The sequence below is a fragment of the Netta rufina genome (assembly GCF_964035555.1).
Source record: "Netta rufina genome assembly, chromosome: 20".
Lineage (NCBI taxonomy): Eukaryota > Metazoa > Chordata > Aves > Anseriformes > Anatidae > Netta > Netta rufina.
In genome coordinates this window covers 10,735,625-10,749,285 of record NC_140144.1, presented here as the reverse complement: position 1 = coordinate 10,749,285, position 13,661 = coordinate 10,735,625, and the positions used below count along the sequence as shown (strand labels likewise).

Below are 13,661 nucleotides of genomic sequence, written 5' to 3'. Positions count from 1 at the left end.
GGCGGGCGCGGGGGCACCGGCGGCGAGGAGCGGGGAGGCTCCGAGGGGCTGCGAGGGCTCCGTGAAGCTCCGTAGAGCTCCGTGGGGCTGCGAGGGCTCGGCTCGGCCCGGCCCAACCCGGTCCCGGCGGAGAGAGGCGGCCCCGGTGGCGGCGACCCCCCCCCCCGGGAGCTCCGCCATGGCTGCGGACTCGGAGGTGCTGCACTTCCAGTTCGAGCAGCAGGGCGACGCGGTGCTGCAGAAGATGAACCTGCTGCGGCAGCAGAACCTCTTCTGCGACGTCTCCATCTACATCAACGACACCGAGTTCCCGGGCCACAAGGTGATCTTCGCCGCCTGCTCCACCTTCATGCGGGACCAGTTCCTCCTCAACCAGTCGCGGCAGGTGCGCATCACCATCCTGCAGAGCGCCGAGGTGGGCAGGAAGCTGCTGCTCTCCTGCTACACCGGCGCGCTGGAGGTCAAGAAGAAGGAGCTGCTCAAGTACCTGACCGCCGCCAGCTACCTCCAGATGGTTCACATCGTGGAGAAGTGCACCGAGGCGCTGTCGAAGTACCTGGAAATCGACGCGTCCATGGAGAACGGCGGCCAGGCTGCGGAGAGGTGCCACTCTTCGGACACGGAGCTGAGGAGCAGGGAGGACGCGGTGGATAAAGATTGTGAAATAATCGAGATTGCGGAAGATAGCCCGGCTAATTTAGAGTTCTCCATTAAAGAGGAAAACGGGGATGTCTCGCAGCCTACAGCAGAGAGCGTGGACTCGGAAAGGAAGGAAACGAAAACCCCAGAAATATCAACGGTTGAAATAGGATATAAGGATGACGAAATTTGTATCTTCAGGATGGACTCTGTGAGTGTCCCTAGCGTAGAAAACGATCACTTTCCTCAGCCTTGCACCTCCTCTAAAACAAATTTATACTTTCCAGAAACCCAGCACTCCTTGATAAATTCTACGGTTGAAAGCAGAAATACTGAAACATCAGGAAATCACTTCCAGGCTTTTGTCAATGACAACCCAGAAGGGACTTCGAGTCAGATGAATGGGTTTCAAAGTCTGAATGATTCCGGTAATTCATGGCGGCACCAGTGTCCAAAGTGTCCGAGGGGATTTCTGCATCTTGAGAACTATCTGAGGCATCTAAAAATGCACAAGCTCTTCCTGTGTTTGCAGTGTGGTAAAACGTTTACTCAAAAAAAGAATCTCAACAGACACATCCGGGGGCACATGGGTATCCGCCCCTTCCAGTGCATGGTGTGCTTGAAGACGTTTACTGCCAAAAGTACTCTCCAGGACCACTTGAATATACACAGCGGTGACAGGCCCTACAAGTGCCATTGTTGTGACATGGACTTTAAACACAAGTCTGCTCTTAAAAAACACTTAACATCTGTTCACGGGAGGAGCAGCAGCGAAAAAACAAACCTGAGCGCTATTACAAAAATTAAAATTGACTATGATGAATAGATGGACGGCTGTGGAGCTGCGTTACACCAAACGCTCCCACCTAGTGAAACTCTAGATGTTTTAACAGATTCCCACGTACTGGAGAGGACGGATATGTGACTGGTGAGCAGAGACACCTGAGAACAGCGATCTTGCTTGTATTGAGGCTACTATTGCTGTAGGCGTTCAAAATGCGTTTACTGGTTGAAAGTAAACCATAAAATAGGGGAAAATGTTCCATGCTTCTCTTCTAGTGTCCCTGAAATATCTAATTTTCATGCAGCTAATTATGTTCTACGCTCCCGTTTTTCAAGGGTGGGTGCTGCCGACTTCAAACTCTTACTGACACTGCAATAAGCTGAAGCCTGAGCCACGACGCTCCTGATCTATAATTGCTAAGGGAAGGAGATTCTTGTACTTATTCAGCGAGTCATTCGCTCCCACCCTGCTCATGTGTCACTTATGGTGAAATCATCTCCTTAACTTGACCAAATTTTGCTGGATCTTTCACCAAAAGAAAGGCACAGTCTCATACTCAAATCTGTGATATTTAAAAAACAACACCCAACAAACAAAATCAAGGAAGCTTTCAAGTTGCCTTTTGCAAATAGGGGAAAAAAAAAAAAAAAAAGTATTGCCTTGCAGTTCATTTATTTTTTTTAAACTGGATAGTCTCATAAGACTGACATGCATTCAGTTTTATGAATGAGTTCTGAATTGTTCTAAACTTTTGGTTGATCTTTTTTTTTTTTTTTGTCATACCAGTGTTTAGTGCCTGTATTTGACTTACTAAGTTAGTCCTATCTGCTGAGTTATAACATTTGTCTTTTTTTCTTTTACAGATCTTAGATACATATACCAATGTGAAAACTTAAACTGTATGCTGTTATGTAACAACATTTGCTATGTTCATTTTGAAAAACAATTCTTTTATATCTTGAAAGGAACAACATAGACATAGAAGTCTTATATACTCTGGTTCTGTGATACAGTAAAACAGTAACTGCGTGTGTTTGGATAGCTGTGTTTGTACTTTGTCAAAGGTCATTTCAGTTTCATCATAAGTAGTGAAGGCCCTGTAATGCAGAATCTTTATCCGGTACCTGTCTTTGACTGGTATATGTTTCTTTCACTTAACGTGATATGAATAAAGAGTCAATTCAGTTGCAATTCAATTACAAGATAATGGTACTCACATTAGACTCTCTCCAATTAGCAAAAAGCAGTCGTTCTTAATCTTGTCTGTATCACGAGGGTTTGCTTTCCTTCAAATGTCAGAAGTGCTGCTGTGAAGTTCTTGATGAGTCCAGAAGTGTGACGCTTGTGCTCCATAGCTTGGCTCTTTTGAAAATAAAAGACAATTTTTAATGTCAATTAACAAGTTTAACTTAATTTACTTAACTGTGACTGTACCAGTTGTTGTTTGGGTTTTAGTTATCAGTAATGTGAGGGGTTGGGTGCAGTTTCCTGGTACTACCTGTAATGGGAACAATCAGCCACACCAGCGTTAGCATTGCCATTGTGTATTAGAAACTTTAATTGAAGAGTTTTTAAGAACTTGCTTCACAAGATGTTTTTCAATCTCTTAATTTGATATTATTCAGTACTTAAAGTACATATTAGTTGGATTGTAATATTTGCAAGTCCCAGTTCATAGTAGGCCTTTTGTGTGTGTATGCCTTCCTCCAATATCATGGAGTAAAAATGGGCAAGTACTGTGTTCTGAAGCTGAGTGAGCCACCAGTGTGGTATTCCTTCAAAAATTCACAAAAAGTTTTAACTTGTGTAAGTTTTCTTGTGAGTGATTTGATTGTATTGATCCATTGGAAATTCAAGTCATACACGTGTGCAAAGTCTGCCTACCTGGGTGTGTACGAGTAGAGACAAAAAAGATGCACCCAAGGCAAGTAGCTGTGCAACTGGATTAAAGTCACCTGTTTTATCCAGTACTTTGAGCATGAGGCCTTGCCTTCAAAATCTCTGTTCTTACTTAATGTTAAAAGGTGATTGTTTGTTTTATTTTGGTGATTTTTATCTGCAGTAATTGTCACGCTGAGGTTTGGGAGCCATCTTGTTTATGGTGCAACTGCCTCATGTTTGGGAGAAAAAAAGCATTTCTGAGCAATGTCTTCTGTTTGCATTCATTAGTCTGTCACTGTCAGCCTTTTTGACCTTGTGATTAATATTGAGTTTGCTTGTTTTTCACAGAAAAGTATTAATTTTTGGTTCTTAATTGCTTCAAAATTACGAGCCTGACCTTGAAAAGCATGCTAATACCCTGCACTCACCCTTCCTGTATTTACAGGTATTAACTGGGGTATATGTACAGGTTTGTATGTAACTTTTCCTTTGTGTCCACATCCTTATTTTAAATAAATTTCATACTTGAAAGAGGTCATAAAACAAGGAAAAAGCTTATTTCTCCCCCACACCTCAACCTTTTACACCGGGCTGCCATTACCGTTCAATAAATGCGCAGTTATGGCACAGATTCGTTTCAAATGTGGTTAAATTTGTTCTGTGTGTACTCATTTTTGACAGACGTATGGCTATCGCTGGCAATCAGACCAATGAAATAGAAGGAATGATGAGGTGTTTATAGAGGCGTGTGAAGGGGATTTCCCTGCCTCAAAGGGAAGAGAGGGAGACTTTTGAAGCGCACCTTTGTTGGGAGCCACCGTGAGGCGCCTGCAGCGCCGTGAGGGAAACATTTTGTGCCCGCGTTCACCTGGAGGACGCCTCCCGCCCGTCACAGGCGGCGCCGCCATTTGGCGACGCGCCGCGGGGAGGCGCTGCCGGCGGCCGCTCTGTGGTGCCGCCGCTCCCCCCCCCCCTCCCTCCCCGAAGTCTCGCGGGGGCCCGCGGCGCTCTCGCGAGAGGGGCGGGGCGGGGGCGGGGCGCTCCCGGCTGTCAGCGCGATGAGGCGGCGCCGCCGGGGCCCCCGCCGCTGCCTCCGCCGGGCCGCGCCGCGCTGCCCGCCCCATGGCGTCTGAGAGGCCGGCCCGGCCCCCAGCTCCCGGCCCCGTCGCCCGCGCCTCGCAGGTAGGAGCGGGGCCGCTTCGGCCGAGCTGCGAGCCGGGGCGGCGGTGGTGGCGACGGGGGGGGACGCGGTGACCCGGTAGGGCCCCGCCCGCACTGGCCCCCCCCCCCCCCTCCCTCCCCGGTTCCCGTCGCTGCGGAATCCGGGCCCTAACGGCCGCCCCCCCCCCTCCCCTCCCCCCCGTTCTCCCCCTTCCCATCCGTGAGGCGGCGGCGGCGGCCATTTGGGGGCGGCGGCGGAGCGGGGCCGGGCCCGGGGCAGGTGCTGGGGCCGGGCCCGCGGGCGGCGGCCTGAGGGAGCGGGGGGAGGCGGAGCCCGCCCGCAACGGCCCCGGCACGGCCCCGGCACGGCCCGCGGAGCCCTGAGGTGCTGAGGCGGGGGGGGGGGGGGGGGGAGCGGGAGCCGCCCCCGCGGCGCCTTGCTGAGGGTGAGGGCGGAGGAGCCGCGGTGGGAGGCAGGGCCCGGCCCCGCGTCGCCATTCAGGGGCCTTTTAAAAATAATAATAATAATAAATAAATAAATAAGGGAATAACCGTAGGCAGGAGCGGCGGGGATGGCCCTTGGGGGGGGGGCCGGGGGTTGCTTGCCGTGAGGGAACGGCGTGGCCCCGCTGACAGGGCCCCGCTGTAGGATCGGCCGCTGAGGGGTTTTGTGGGGCTGTGCTCGGTCCCCTGCACAGCCGCGTCCCAGCGCTGCAGGGCACGGTCAGAACAAGCCTCAGCTTCACCGGGGTGCGAGCTTGCGATCGTGGCAGGGTTTTAATTTTCAATCAGAACGTACCACTTACATCTCCTGAATCGGGATGCTGTCATTTGCCCTTTGCTCTGTGTTAAGCATCTGTGGAATTTCTAGAAATTGAAGCTTGTCTTGCTGGCACAGGTATTATTCCGTCCAGCACCAAATTCTCAATTTCTGTAATTAATCACTTTCCCAAGGGCTGTGCACGTTTTTAATGAAATTTTTCTTATATCTGCAGTGTGGGCAAAGCTTTCCCCAAGAAAAGGTTTCTTATTAAATCATGTTGCTGTCTTGTTTGAGGTCACAGCCATTTCTCTCACAAATATTAAATTCTAACAATTTTACTGACAGTTCTTGGGATATCCTGAACTTAAGTCATGGTCTTGAATATTCATCTTCTTTTATTTAAGGCTTTTGCTGATTTACAATATTTACAGTGTCCAGAGGGTAATAGCTAGGAGTGTTTATTTTGCCAGGTGTGTGATACGAAAGCTTCCAAAAAAAAAAAAAAAAAAAAAACCAAACAAACGTAATTCTCTTAGTGGGATGAAGAGAAGTGGGCTCTCTTTACTGGCTGGACCTGAAGAAAAGAATAAAATTTATATCCATGGGAATATTAAGCTATTTGTGCAAATTTTAAAAGGCTTTCTGCCCCTTATGGAAGCCCTCCGTTTTCTTGCTAATGTCTCAAAATGGCATTAGTATTTCATTACAATTGTAATTGAAAAACGTTAGAGCATGGAACCTCTCTTTTGTAAACTTAGAGTTGAAGCATTGCAGTGGAGGCGGTGTTTAAAAAAACAAACACCCCAAGGATTTGAAAGACCTGAGGAACTAAGCCACACGTGAGAGTCCTCATTCTCTGAAATTACGCGTGAAGAATAAGGAATCCTTCAGAGTATCTCTTACCGAAGTACTTGAGTCAATGTGGGTCTGTTTAGAAATAGATTCCCTTAGTCTGCGTCCAGTGCAAGTTCAACCAATTTTAGTGGCAAAGAAAATTTTTCGTTTATTTGCCCTTCAGTTAGTTCTGAAAAGTCGATACTGTCACAGGAGCTGAATTCGTATCATGCTTGTGGCAAGGGCAAGCTCTCCTCTCAGTGACACCTACAGAGCACAAAAAATCCACGGTAGCATTACATAAGTATGTAGGAAACTTCAAATCCAGCGGCAGGACTTCTGCTGGCAGCACTTGAACAGGAACGAGCAGGTGTTGGCTGCTGGGGATGCACTGACTCCGGTGCTGAGCAGGGCGGGGAGATTTCCATCAGAACTGAATGAACTTTGGCCACCGCTGAGTACCAGCAAACCGACGTTTCTGTCGGTGAATTGTGCTGCTGTTTGTTGTGAATTATTCCTCAGCCACGTGTTTAGGGAGGGAGAGGCGATCTGTTTTAGTTTCTGAAGCTGGCTAGCGAAGTATCTGGTGGGTGTTTTAGCTAAATGTAGTCCAGGTGAATTTATAGATTCAGAGATGTCACCAGGTTTTCTCTTGATGGTAACTTTTCTGGAGTTGAAGCTAGGCTGTAGTATTCCCAGTACCATTAACGTTCAGTGGAAAAAAGGATTGAAATGCCGCCTCCAATGGTCAATTTACCTGTGACAGATGCTATGGAAGGTAGAAATAAGCAAGTCTGCTCTGCAAAGAGGATTTGTTTTAATTTCAAGTCCACCGCTGAATGGTGCAAAGCTATTGCGAGGGTAGCCCCTTTCTAAGCCTTTAATGAAGCTAGTTTTGTAGATCTGTAGATGATGGCTGCTGAAGAGAAACGAATGAAAGATTCTAGCCTTTGCAGAGAATAACGTAATACCAATAACTTGATTAGGCAGACACTCTAATTTTTTGACCCAGGCAGGATGCTCTCAGAACTGCCTAACTTGGGAAGGAAGGCTTGAAGAAGTTACCTCCTTGCAGTGAGAACAATCTGAGTAAGTGGGACGTTAAAATGGGGATTTAAAAAAAAAAAAAAAAAAAAAAAAGAAAGAAGATAGCATGATCTCTGCAGTCAAATTTAAGAGCAAGTCAATATCAAAGACTATTTAATTTAGAGATTAAAAATCAATTTATGTCTAAGACTGTGGATTAAATCCACAGTGGGCTGTACTGTCTTTGTTTATGACAGCTCCATATAATGAGCCGCTGTAAGTTTTTTAAGATTTTTCTTCATCTGCAGAGAAGACTCTCCTCCATCCAGCCCCGTCCCCTTCTCATACAAAGTCGGCTTTTGACATTGTCCCTTGTGGGTGTCCCACAGGGGACATGAGTGGCAGGCCAGGGCAGACCTCACGTGGCTCTCCCAGGCTGCTGCTCTTTTTTCTTCCTAGGCATTTGCCTGGGCTGTGGGGAACTGAGTTCAAGCCTTTGACCTTCCCCTTGACCAGGGCTGGTACTTGCACACCCTGCGCTTTGGACAAAATAAAGCAGTTGCAGAACGAGACGCATGCTCACCGTGCCACCCAGGAGTTGGGGCACCTAGCTGGGGAGGAGGCACTGGCTCTTTTCTTCCTTGCTCAAAGAACTACAGCTCGATCTGGTGCAATGGCTGGCTGGTCAAAATGCTCAAATAATCTTTAAAATGAAGGAAAATCCAAGTCATCTGCTTGGGCAGCTGCAGACGAGGCTGCAGTTATCTTTGAGTCCTTTGGCGTGAAGAACAGCTTCAGATGGAGGGGCTGAAATTGCTCTGTCTTGAGGCATGTGTTTGGCTGCTTTTTTGGAAGGTGGAAATGTGGGTTAAAAGCACTTACAAGGAATTGGGTTTGTATCTCTGTGTGGGTGAGAAACCTAGTCAGTGAACTAAAGCGTAAGGCAACAGCACGGCTACCTGAAGCGTGTCCCTTTCTCTTCCTGTGTAACGGCGTTGGCCTCCTCAGGTCGTTAACTTCTGCCGTGGAGAAGTGAATGGCTCCTGGCGTGAGGGCTCCCAGTTCTGGATGTGGATCGACTCCCAGATAAAGCGCTGGCATCACAGTTTCTAATTAGCAAGTCCTGAGCACGCTGCTCAGCTCAGTGCCTCGCTGTCCTCGCGGTTTGAGTCCTGTTCTGAGCACCAGGCATTTGCTGCTCTTCTCCACAGATCCGCCCTGCCTTCACAAAGCCAGAGGTTGCCAGTACTTCTGTGACAGGACAAATGTTGGAATTCCCATGGAGTTGTCCCAGCCCTGCCTTCCAAACAGTCCTGTGCCATACTGGGTGAAGTGGGGTGGTAGGGCTGGGATCTGCCTGGCAGGCCAGGCAAGTAAGCGCAGGCAGGGAGCTGCTGCGCATGGTGCCATCGCCTGCCCTGAGATGTGTGCGGACTTGGATCGGTCTCTGGATACCAACTTTGTGATGTGAATGCATTTCAGATGTGAAGCATCCCTGTCGCATTTATGTGAAAGCTGCCCGGGGTGCCAAGGCTCCTTTGGGAAGGGAAGCTGCTGACAGAAGTCTGGTCACCTAAGCTTGGCTTCCCTAGGAAAACAAGGCCTGCATGCTGCCTGTGGGGCCGTATCAAGAGGTTGTTGAATCCGTACGATCACTGTGATTAGTTGCAAAGAGTGTCATGGGACTAGAATTAGGTAGCTACAAGTTAATGTAAAATAAGTATGTCCAAATCTTAAAACTTCCATTATTTGTACACTGTACCGCTGCTTGGGAAAGGCTTTGGGGCTTCGCACCTGCTCCCCCCATCCCTGCTTTCAATTCCATCAAGCATCCCGTCTAAAATACTGATTAATGCCTGACTTTCTCCTGATTGTTATTGTGCTCCATTGTAACCTTTACTGCAATGGGAAGACGTTATTGTGTTACAAACAAAATGACTCAACTGTAATAGTTTTTATTTATTATGTAACTTTGAACTTAGGCACTTGTGTTTTTCAATTTGTTGTCCGAGATTGCTCTTAGTAGTAATAGTATGGCATGTATTGGAGTGATAGTATGTAAATATATTTTAGGTAAAAATTACCATTTCTTTTTAAAATCTTTACTTGTATATTTGGCCAGTTTCTGTGTCAGCCGTTTCCTTTTTGGAGGGTGCTTCAACTTTGACAGGGAAGAGAAGCCTGGTGTTGTGCGCTGACATAGCGTATCTAACAGAATGAATAGGTAGACCAAGGTGAATTCTACCGAGTATATTTTCTGTTTTTTATAGCAAAACAAAAAAAAGTAATGCCACTGATTTCTCATTCACCTTCTATATTGTGTTCCCTTCATTGTCTTTGTTCAGTGTAGAGCACTGGAGCAATTTGTTCTTCAAGAGAGCATCCCTGAAATACATTGTTTCTGACAAGGAGCAAGAGTCTATTAAACATGTGGCTTATGCTTTTTGTAGAAGTCAACATGATAATTAGTAGATATGAGATTGTTTTCTTAACACGCTGGAGTGCAAGAATGGCAGGATATCTGGCATGTTTAATAGAGTATGGAGACTTCCTCTGTCTATGGCTGCTCAAAGTTTTCAGAGTTGAGAGCTTTCCCCAGCTGTTTGCTGATTTAATTAGACTTTTTCCTGTCAAGAAATATGAAGGTCAACACATGCTTAGAAGAATCTGTCATTTATGATGATTAAATACTCAGAGACAGATCTTCAAAAATCAGTGGTGCTCTCTTAAAGGATCTGTTTTGTTTCAGTTCTGTGTTGGCCTGGAAAACAAGCGGCTATATTGTAGGAGCTTGTAAATAGAGAGGTGGCTGTTTGTGCAAGGCTCTGAAGTATCTGTGGAAACTGAATGTGGCTACTGTGTCAGAGAAGGGATTCCTGCATTCGAGTTAGTTAATGAGTGGTGTGGAAATAGAGACTGTTTATTAGGAGATTGTCAGTGCCCAACAGCATGGTAGCCATCGAGCTGTGTGTGTGCTGGCCTTTCCTTAAACTTTTCCCTCTGTGAGTCACGGTGGCAGCACGCCTCCCCACGTAGCCTGGGCCTTGCTGCTACCTGTGCTGTGCAGTCAGCTGGCTGGAAAGCCACTGAGAATTGCTCTAGGTCAGCAGTAACGTGGGGTTAGTACCTTGCTGCTTCTGGTAACGCTGGCAAAAAGATTTAAGTGTTTACTGCAAGGCTCTGCACTGCGATTCTGTGCATCTTGTCCTGCTGTTTTGGTCGGGAAGCTGGAGGAAATGGTGGGATTCTTTACCGAGGAATTGAAAATCTTCCCAGGCACGTTGGCTCATTGTTTATTTTTGCAATTATTTGCTTGTCTTCTGCATTTCCTTGGTTAAAAGATAAATGTAGCAGCAGTGGATTAAAGATGAGCGCCTTTTTCACCTCTGCAAGAGCTTTGCCTGTGCTTTTGTAGAAGTTGGATGAAAATCTATTTTGTCCTGTGGATGTGAATATTCTGGCTGATGCTGCAAGCGTTGTCTCAGCAGTCTGGCTTTGGAGGGACAGGTTCAACTTTCAGTTTTTGTTTTACATTTACTATGGGAATTCATTTGGGGAGGGAAAATCTCTGCATAATATTGAAAAGCTCGCTGAGATAAGGACATCCTGTACAAGTGTCCTGTTACTTAAAGGCCACTGAATGTTCATAGTACTAAATAGGATTTCTAAACAGATGGTCATAATTAACATAAAATACATCCACACATCAAGTCTATTTGGTGTTCTGGTAATTATTTCAATGGTCCGATACTTTAGCATTAATTAAACTGTAGCACAGCCAACAATGGGATCGCCGTGAAAAGTCACTGAATTCAAATGCAGAGGGGAGAGCTCAGCTTCCCTTTTTCCATCATTGGAAAAGAAAAATAGAATCCTAAACGTGTAATTAAAACATTTGTGTATTTGCATTTCTAACAAGCTGCTAGGGTAGGCTTGTTCATTGCCTTGAAGTGAACTAACTGGTCTCTAGGTTGCATGGAAAGTCAACATCGCGGCACATTGCAGGGAAGGGTGGGGCTGCTCAGCTCCTAGATGAAGCTGTGAATGTAAATCTGCCTGACGAAAGCTTCAATGGGAGCGGTTTCGATGAACTTCTTAGGCCTGTTATCTTTTCTGTAGAATGTAAATTATATAAAATTGTCTATCTTTCAGAACAATGTCTCTGTTTTTTCTCTGGAATACAATTACGTGAAAGAATTGCATGGTACTGCTAGACAGAGTGCTGATTTTTAAGACAAAAGACTTAATAACAAGTCAGCTGAAGTTGTTGCTTGCTTTATCAAGACTGTTGTCCAAAATGCCTGGATGTTCAGTATATCGGGTATTTTCTTTCAAGCTTACTGAAGTTGAGTCGCGTTGTTGTCAGGTAGAGATGTGACAAGCAACACTGAACACCGATATCTCTGCCTGGGAGAAGAGCCCTTCTGAGGGGTTCTCAGGAAAAAAGGGGAAAAGGCATAAGAGAATCATAAAACTAATCTTACTCCTTTAGTATCTTCTAACTCTCAACAGAAATGCCTTAGAGAAACAGAAAATGCTTCTTTAAAAAAGTGAAAGGCAGTGTTTAGTTTGGTGTCTGATTAAATCCGAATAAGAACTTCAGAAGGAAGGCATTGTTCTACTTTAGATGAAAACATGTAATGTTTTATACTCCCTCATTTTGTGTGCCGTCTCCCCAGGCCCCTTCTGCAATCAGGGAATGTTTTTAGCGTTTTGAAAATTTGAGTTTAGATGGGATTGATTCATGCTTACACACTTTCTGCGCCAATAAATGTCTTCCTTTTCCTCCACCAACAGTGTATATAATCCCATGAGAAGAACTTTAATGCCGTTTATTGTGAATATGTTTAAATTTAATTTCTGGTAGTCTGCGTTGATTCAGTTCATGAGCCTTTTTTCGTACAGTTACTAAAATTAAGTTGTTGTTTTTTTTTGACATGATTCATTTTTATTCTGTAAAATACTGAAATTGTATTTTTATTAAAAATTATTCTAAATTATCAGAAAGCATGTTTTAAATAATCTGTTATTCACTTACAGCTGCCAAAACGTAGTACAGTGAAATAATGGTCTGCTAGCCTGCTAAACAAGTGTCCAGCTTCCACAATGCCTGTGCAGGCAGCTCAGTGGACAGAATTTCTGTCCTGCCCAATCTGCTACAACGAGTTTGATGAGAATGTGCACAAACCCATCAGCTTAGGTTGCTCTCACACTGTCTGTAAGACCTGCCTGAACAAGCTTCATCGCAAGGCATGTCCTTTCGACCAGACTGCCATCAATACAGACATCGATGTGCTTCCTGTAAACTTTGCACTCCTCCAGTTAGTTGGAGCCCAGGTATGATTTAAGCAGCTTTTTGTTTTGCCACTCCGTGTTATTAACATTTACGTGCAGTACATGTGCTGATATTTTCCCCTCATTTTAGGCTGAGAAATGGCAAGGTTTTGACTTTGTGCTATGTTAAAGTCCATGTGTACCCTAAAAGGAGCTACACCATTTTCAGAACCATCCACTTCTCAGGAAATGAAAACTTATTCTAGTTGTAAGCTGAATTCTGGTTTAAAAAGGCTCTTGAACTGTGACTGGAGAAAAAAGCCTATTAGGATATAAACAATTATGTGTCACTAGAAAAGGAAGCCTGCAGACTACACTCATTCATTCTAAATTTTCTTGCAAGGAGTCTCATTTCTACATGTCACACGTTCGAAGTAGCTAGCTGTTCAACCAAGTTCCAGAAATGTGTGTGTAATTTTTTTAAATATGCATGATGGCTTTTCAGTTGCATTTTCAGATAGTGGCTAATCAGGCCAGGAATGTTCCCAGTGCTGTCTCGTAGCAGTGGCAAAACAGCGATTATATAATCAGTACTGTGCTTTATGGGGACTAAATAAGTCTGTTCACCTTCTGCTGATTCATGTGCTTTTTCGTTTTACTCTGGTAATAACACCTAGGTGATGCAGTAAGGACGCTTTTTACTTTCCTTTTTAATGCCTTATCACATGCCTAGACACAACGATTGGTAATAACACTATGTGTCAGTGTTCTCATTTCTCAAATTCATCTGTTCCTTTCTTTCTTTTTTTTTTTGTTTCTAAATTTGTGTCTAGTCACTGCCTTGATCTTACAACGTTTGTTTTCGTGGTCTCCTAACTTCTTGCTACGTCTTTCAAACAATTGACTGTATTATGACTAATGTTCCTTCTATTTTCATAGTCTGACCTTGTTAATCCACTTTGAGTTTTTCCACCAGTTAAGTTTGCTAGTTCTTCTCTCTGAAGACTTCAAAGCTATTTGTATGTCTATGTGCCTTTGTGCTTAAATTATTTTTTTTAACTTTGTTTTTGACTTTTTCATACTGTATTCTTGCCAATTGAAGTATAACTTCCCTGTTTGTAGTAAATCATGCTGGTCTTGTACACTGATCATCTCACAAATCTTGTGTTCTTCATTTATCTGTTAACTACATTCTCATGAGGCCTTGGTTATTGTTTTTTTTTTTTTTTTTTTATCCTACCTTTGTTTTTCATGTGTTAAATACTAACAAAAGTAATCTTTTATTACCATGATCTTTGT

The 13,661-nt window shown here is 44.9% G+C and overlaps 2 protein-coding genes across 4 annotated transcripts in view; both read left to right on the top strand.

Moving 5' to 3' along the window:
• The first annotated feature begins 32 nt into the window (after nucleotides 1-32).
• On the top strand, nucleotides 33-12,142 carry ZBTB6 (zinc finger and BTB domain containing 6). Its single transcript, XM_084299015.1, has 2 exons — nucleotides 33-1,567; nucleotides 12,129-12,142. The coding sequence occupies exon 1, from the start codon at nucleotides 179-181 to the stop codon at nucleotides 1,463-1,465; it is 1,287 nt and encodes a 428-aa protein (XP_084155141.1). The 5' UTR covers nucleotides 33-178; the 3' UTR covers nucleotides 1,466-1,567; nucleotides 12,129-12,142.
• Nucleotides 4,367-13,661, top strand: part of RC3H2 (ring finger and CCCH-type domains 2) — a 29,643-nt gene continuing 20,348 nt past the window's right edge. For all 3 annotated transcript variants that reach the window (XM_084299013.1, XM_084299012.1, XM_084299014.1), the window contains exons 1-2: nucleotides 4,367-4,486; nucleotides 12,129-12,425. In XM_084299013.1, coding sequence (XP_084155139.1) covers nucleotides 12,195-12,425 — 231 coding nt within the window. In that variant the 5' untranslated portion in view covers nucleotides 4,367-4,486; nucleotides 12,129-12,194. The remainder of the gene's footprint in view (nucleotides 4,487-12,128; nucleotides 12,426-13,661) is intronic.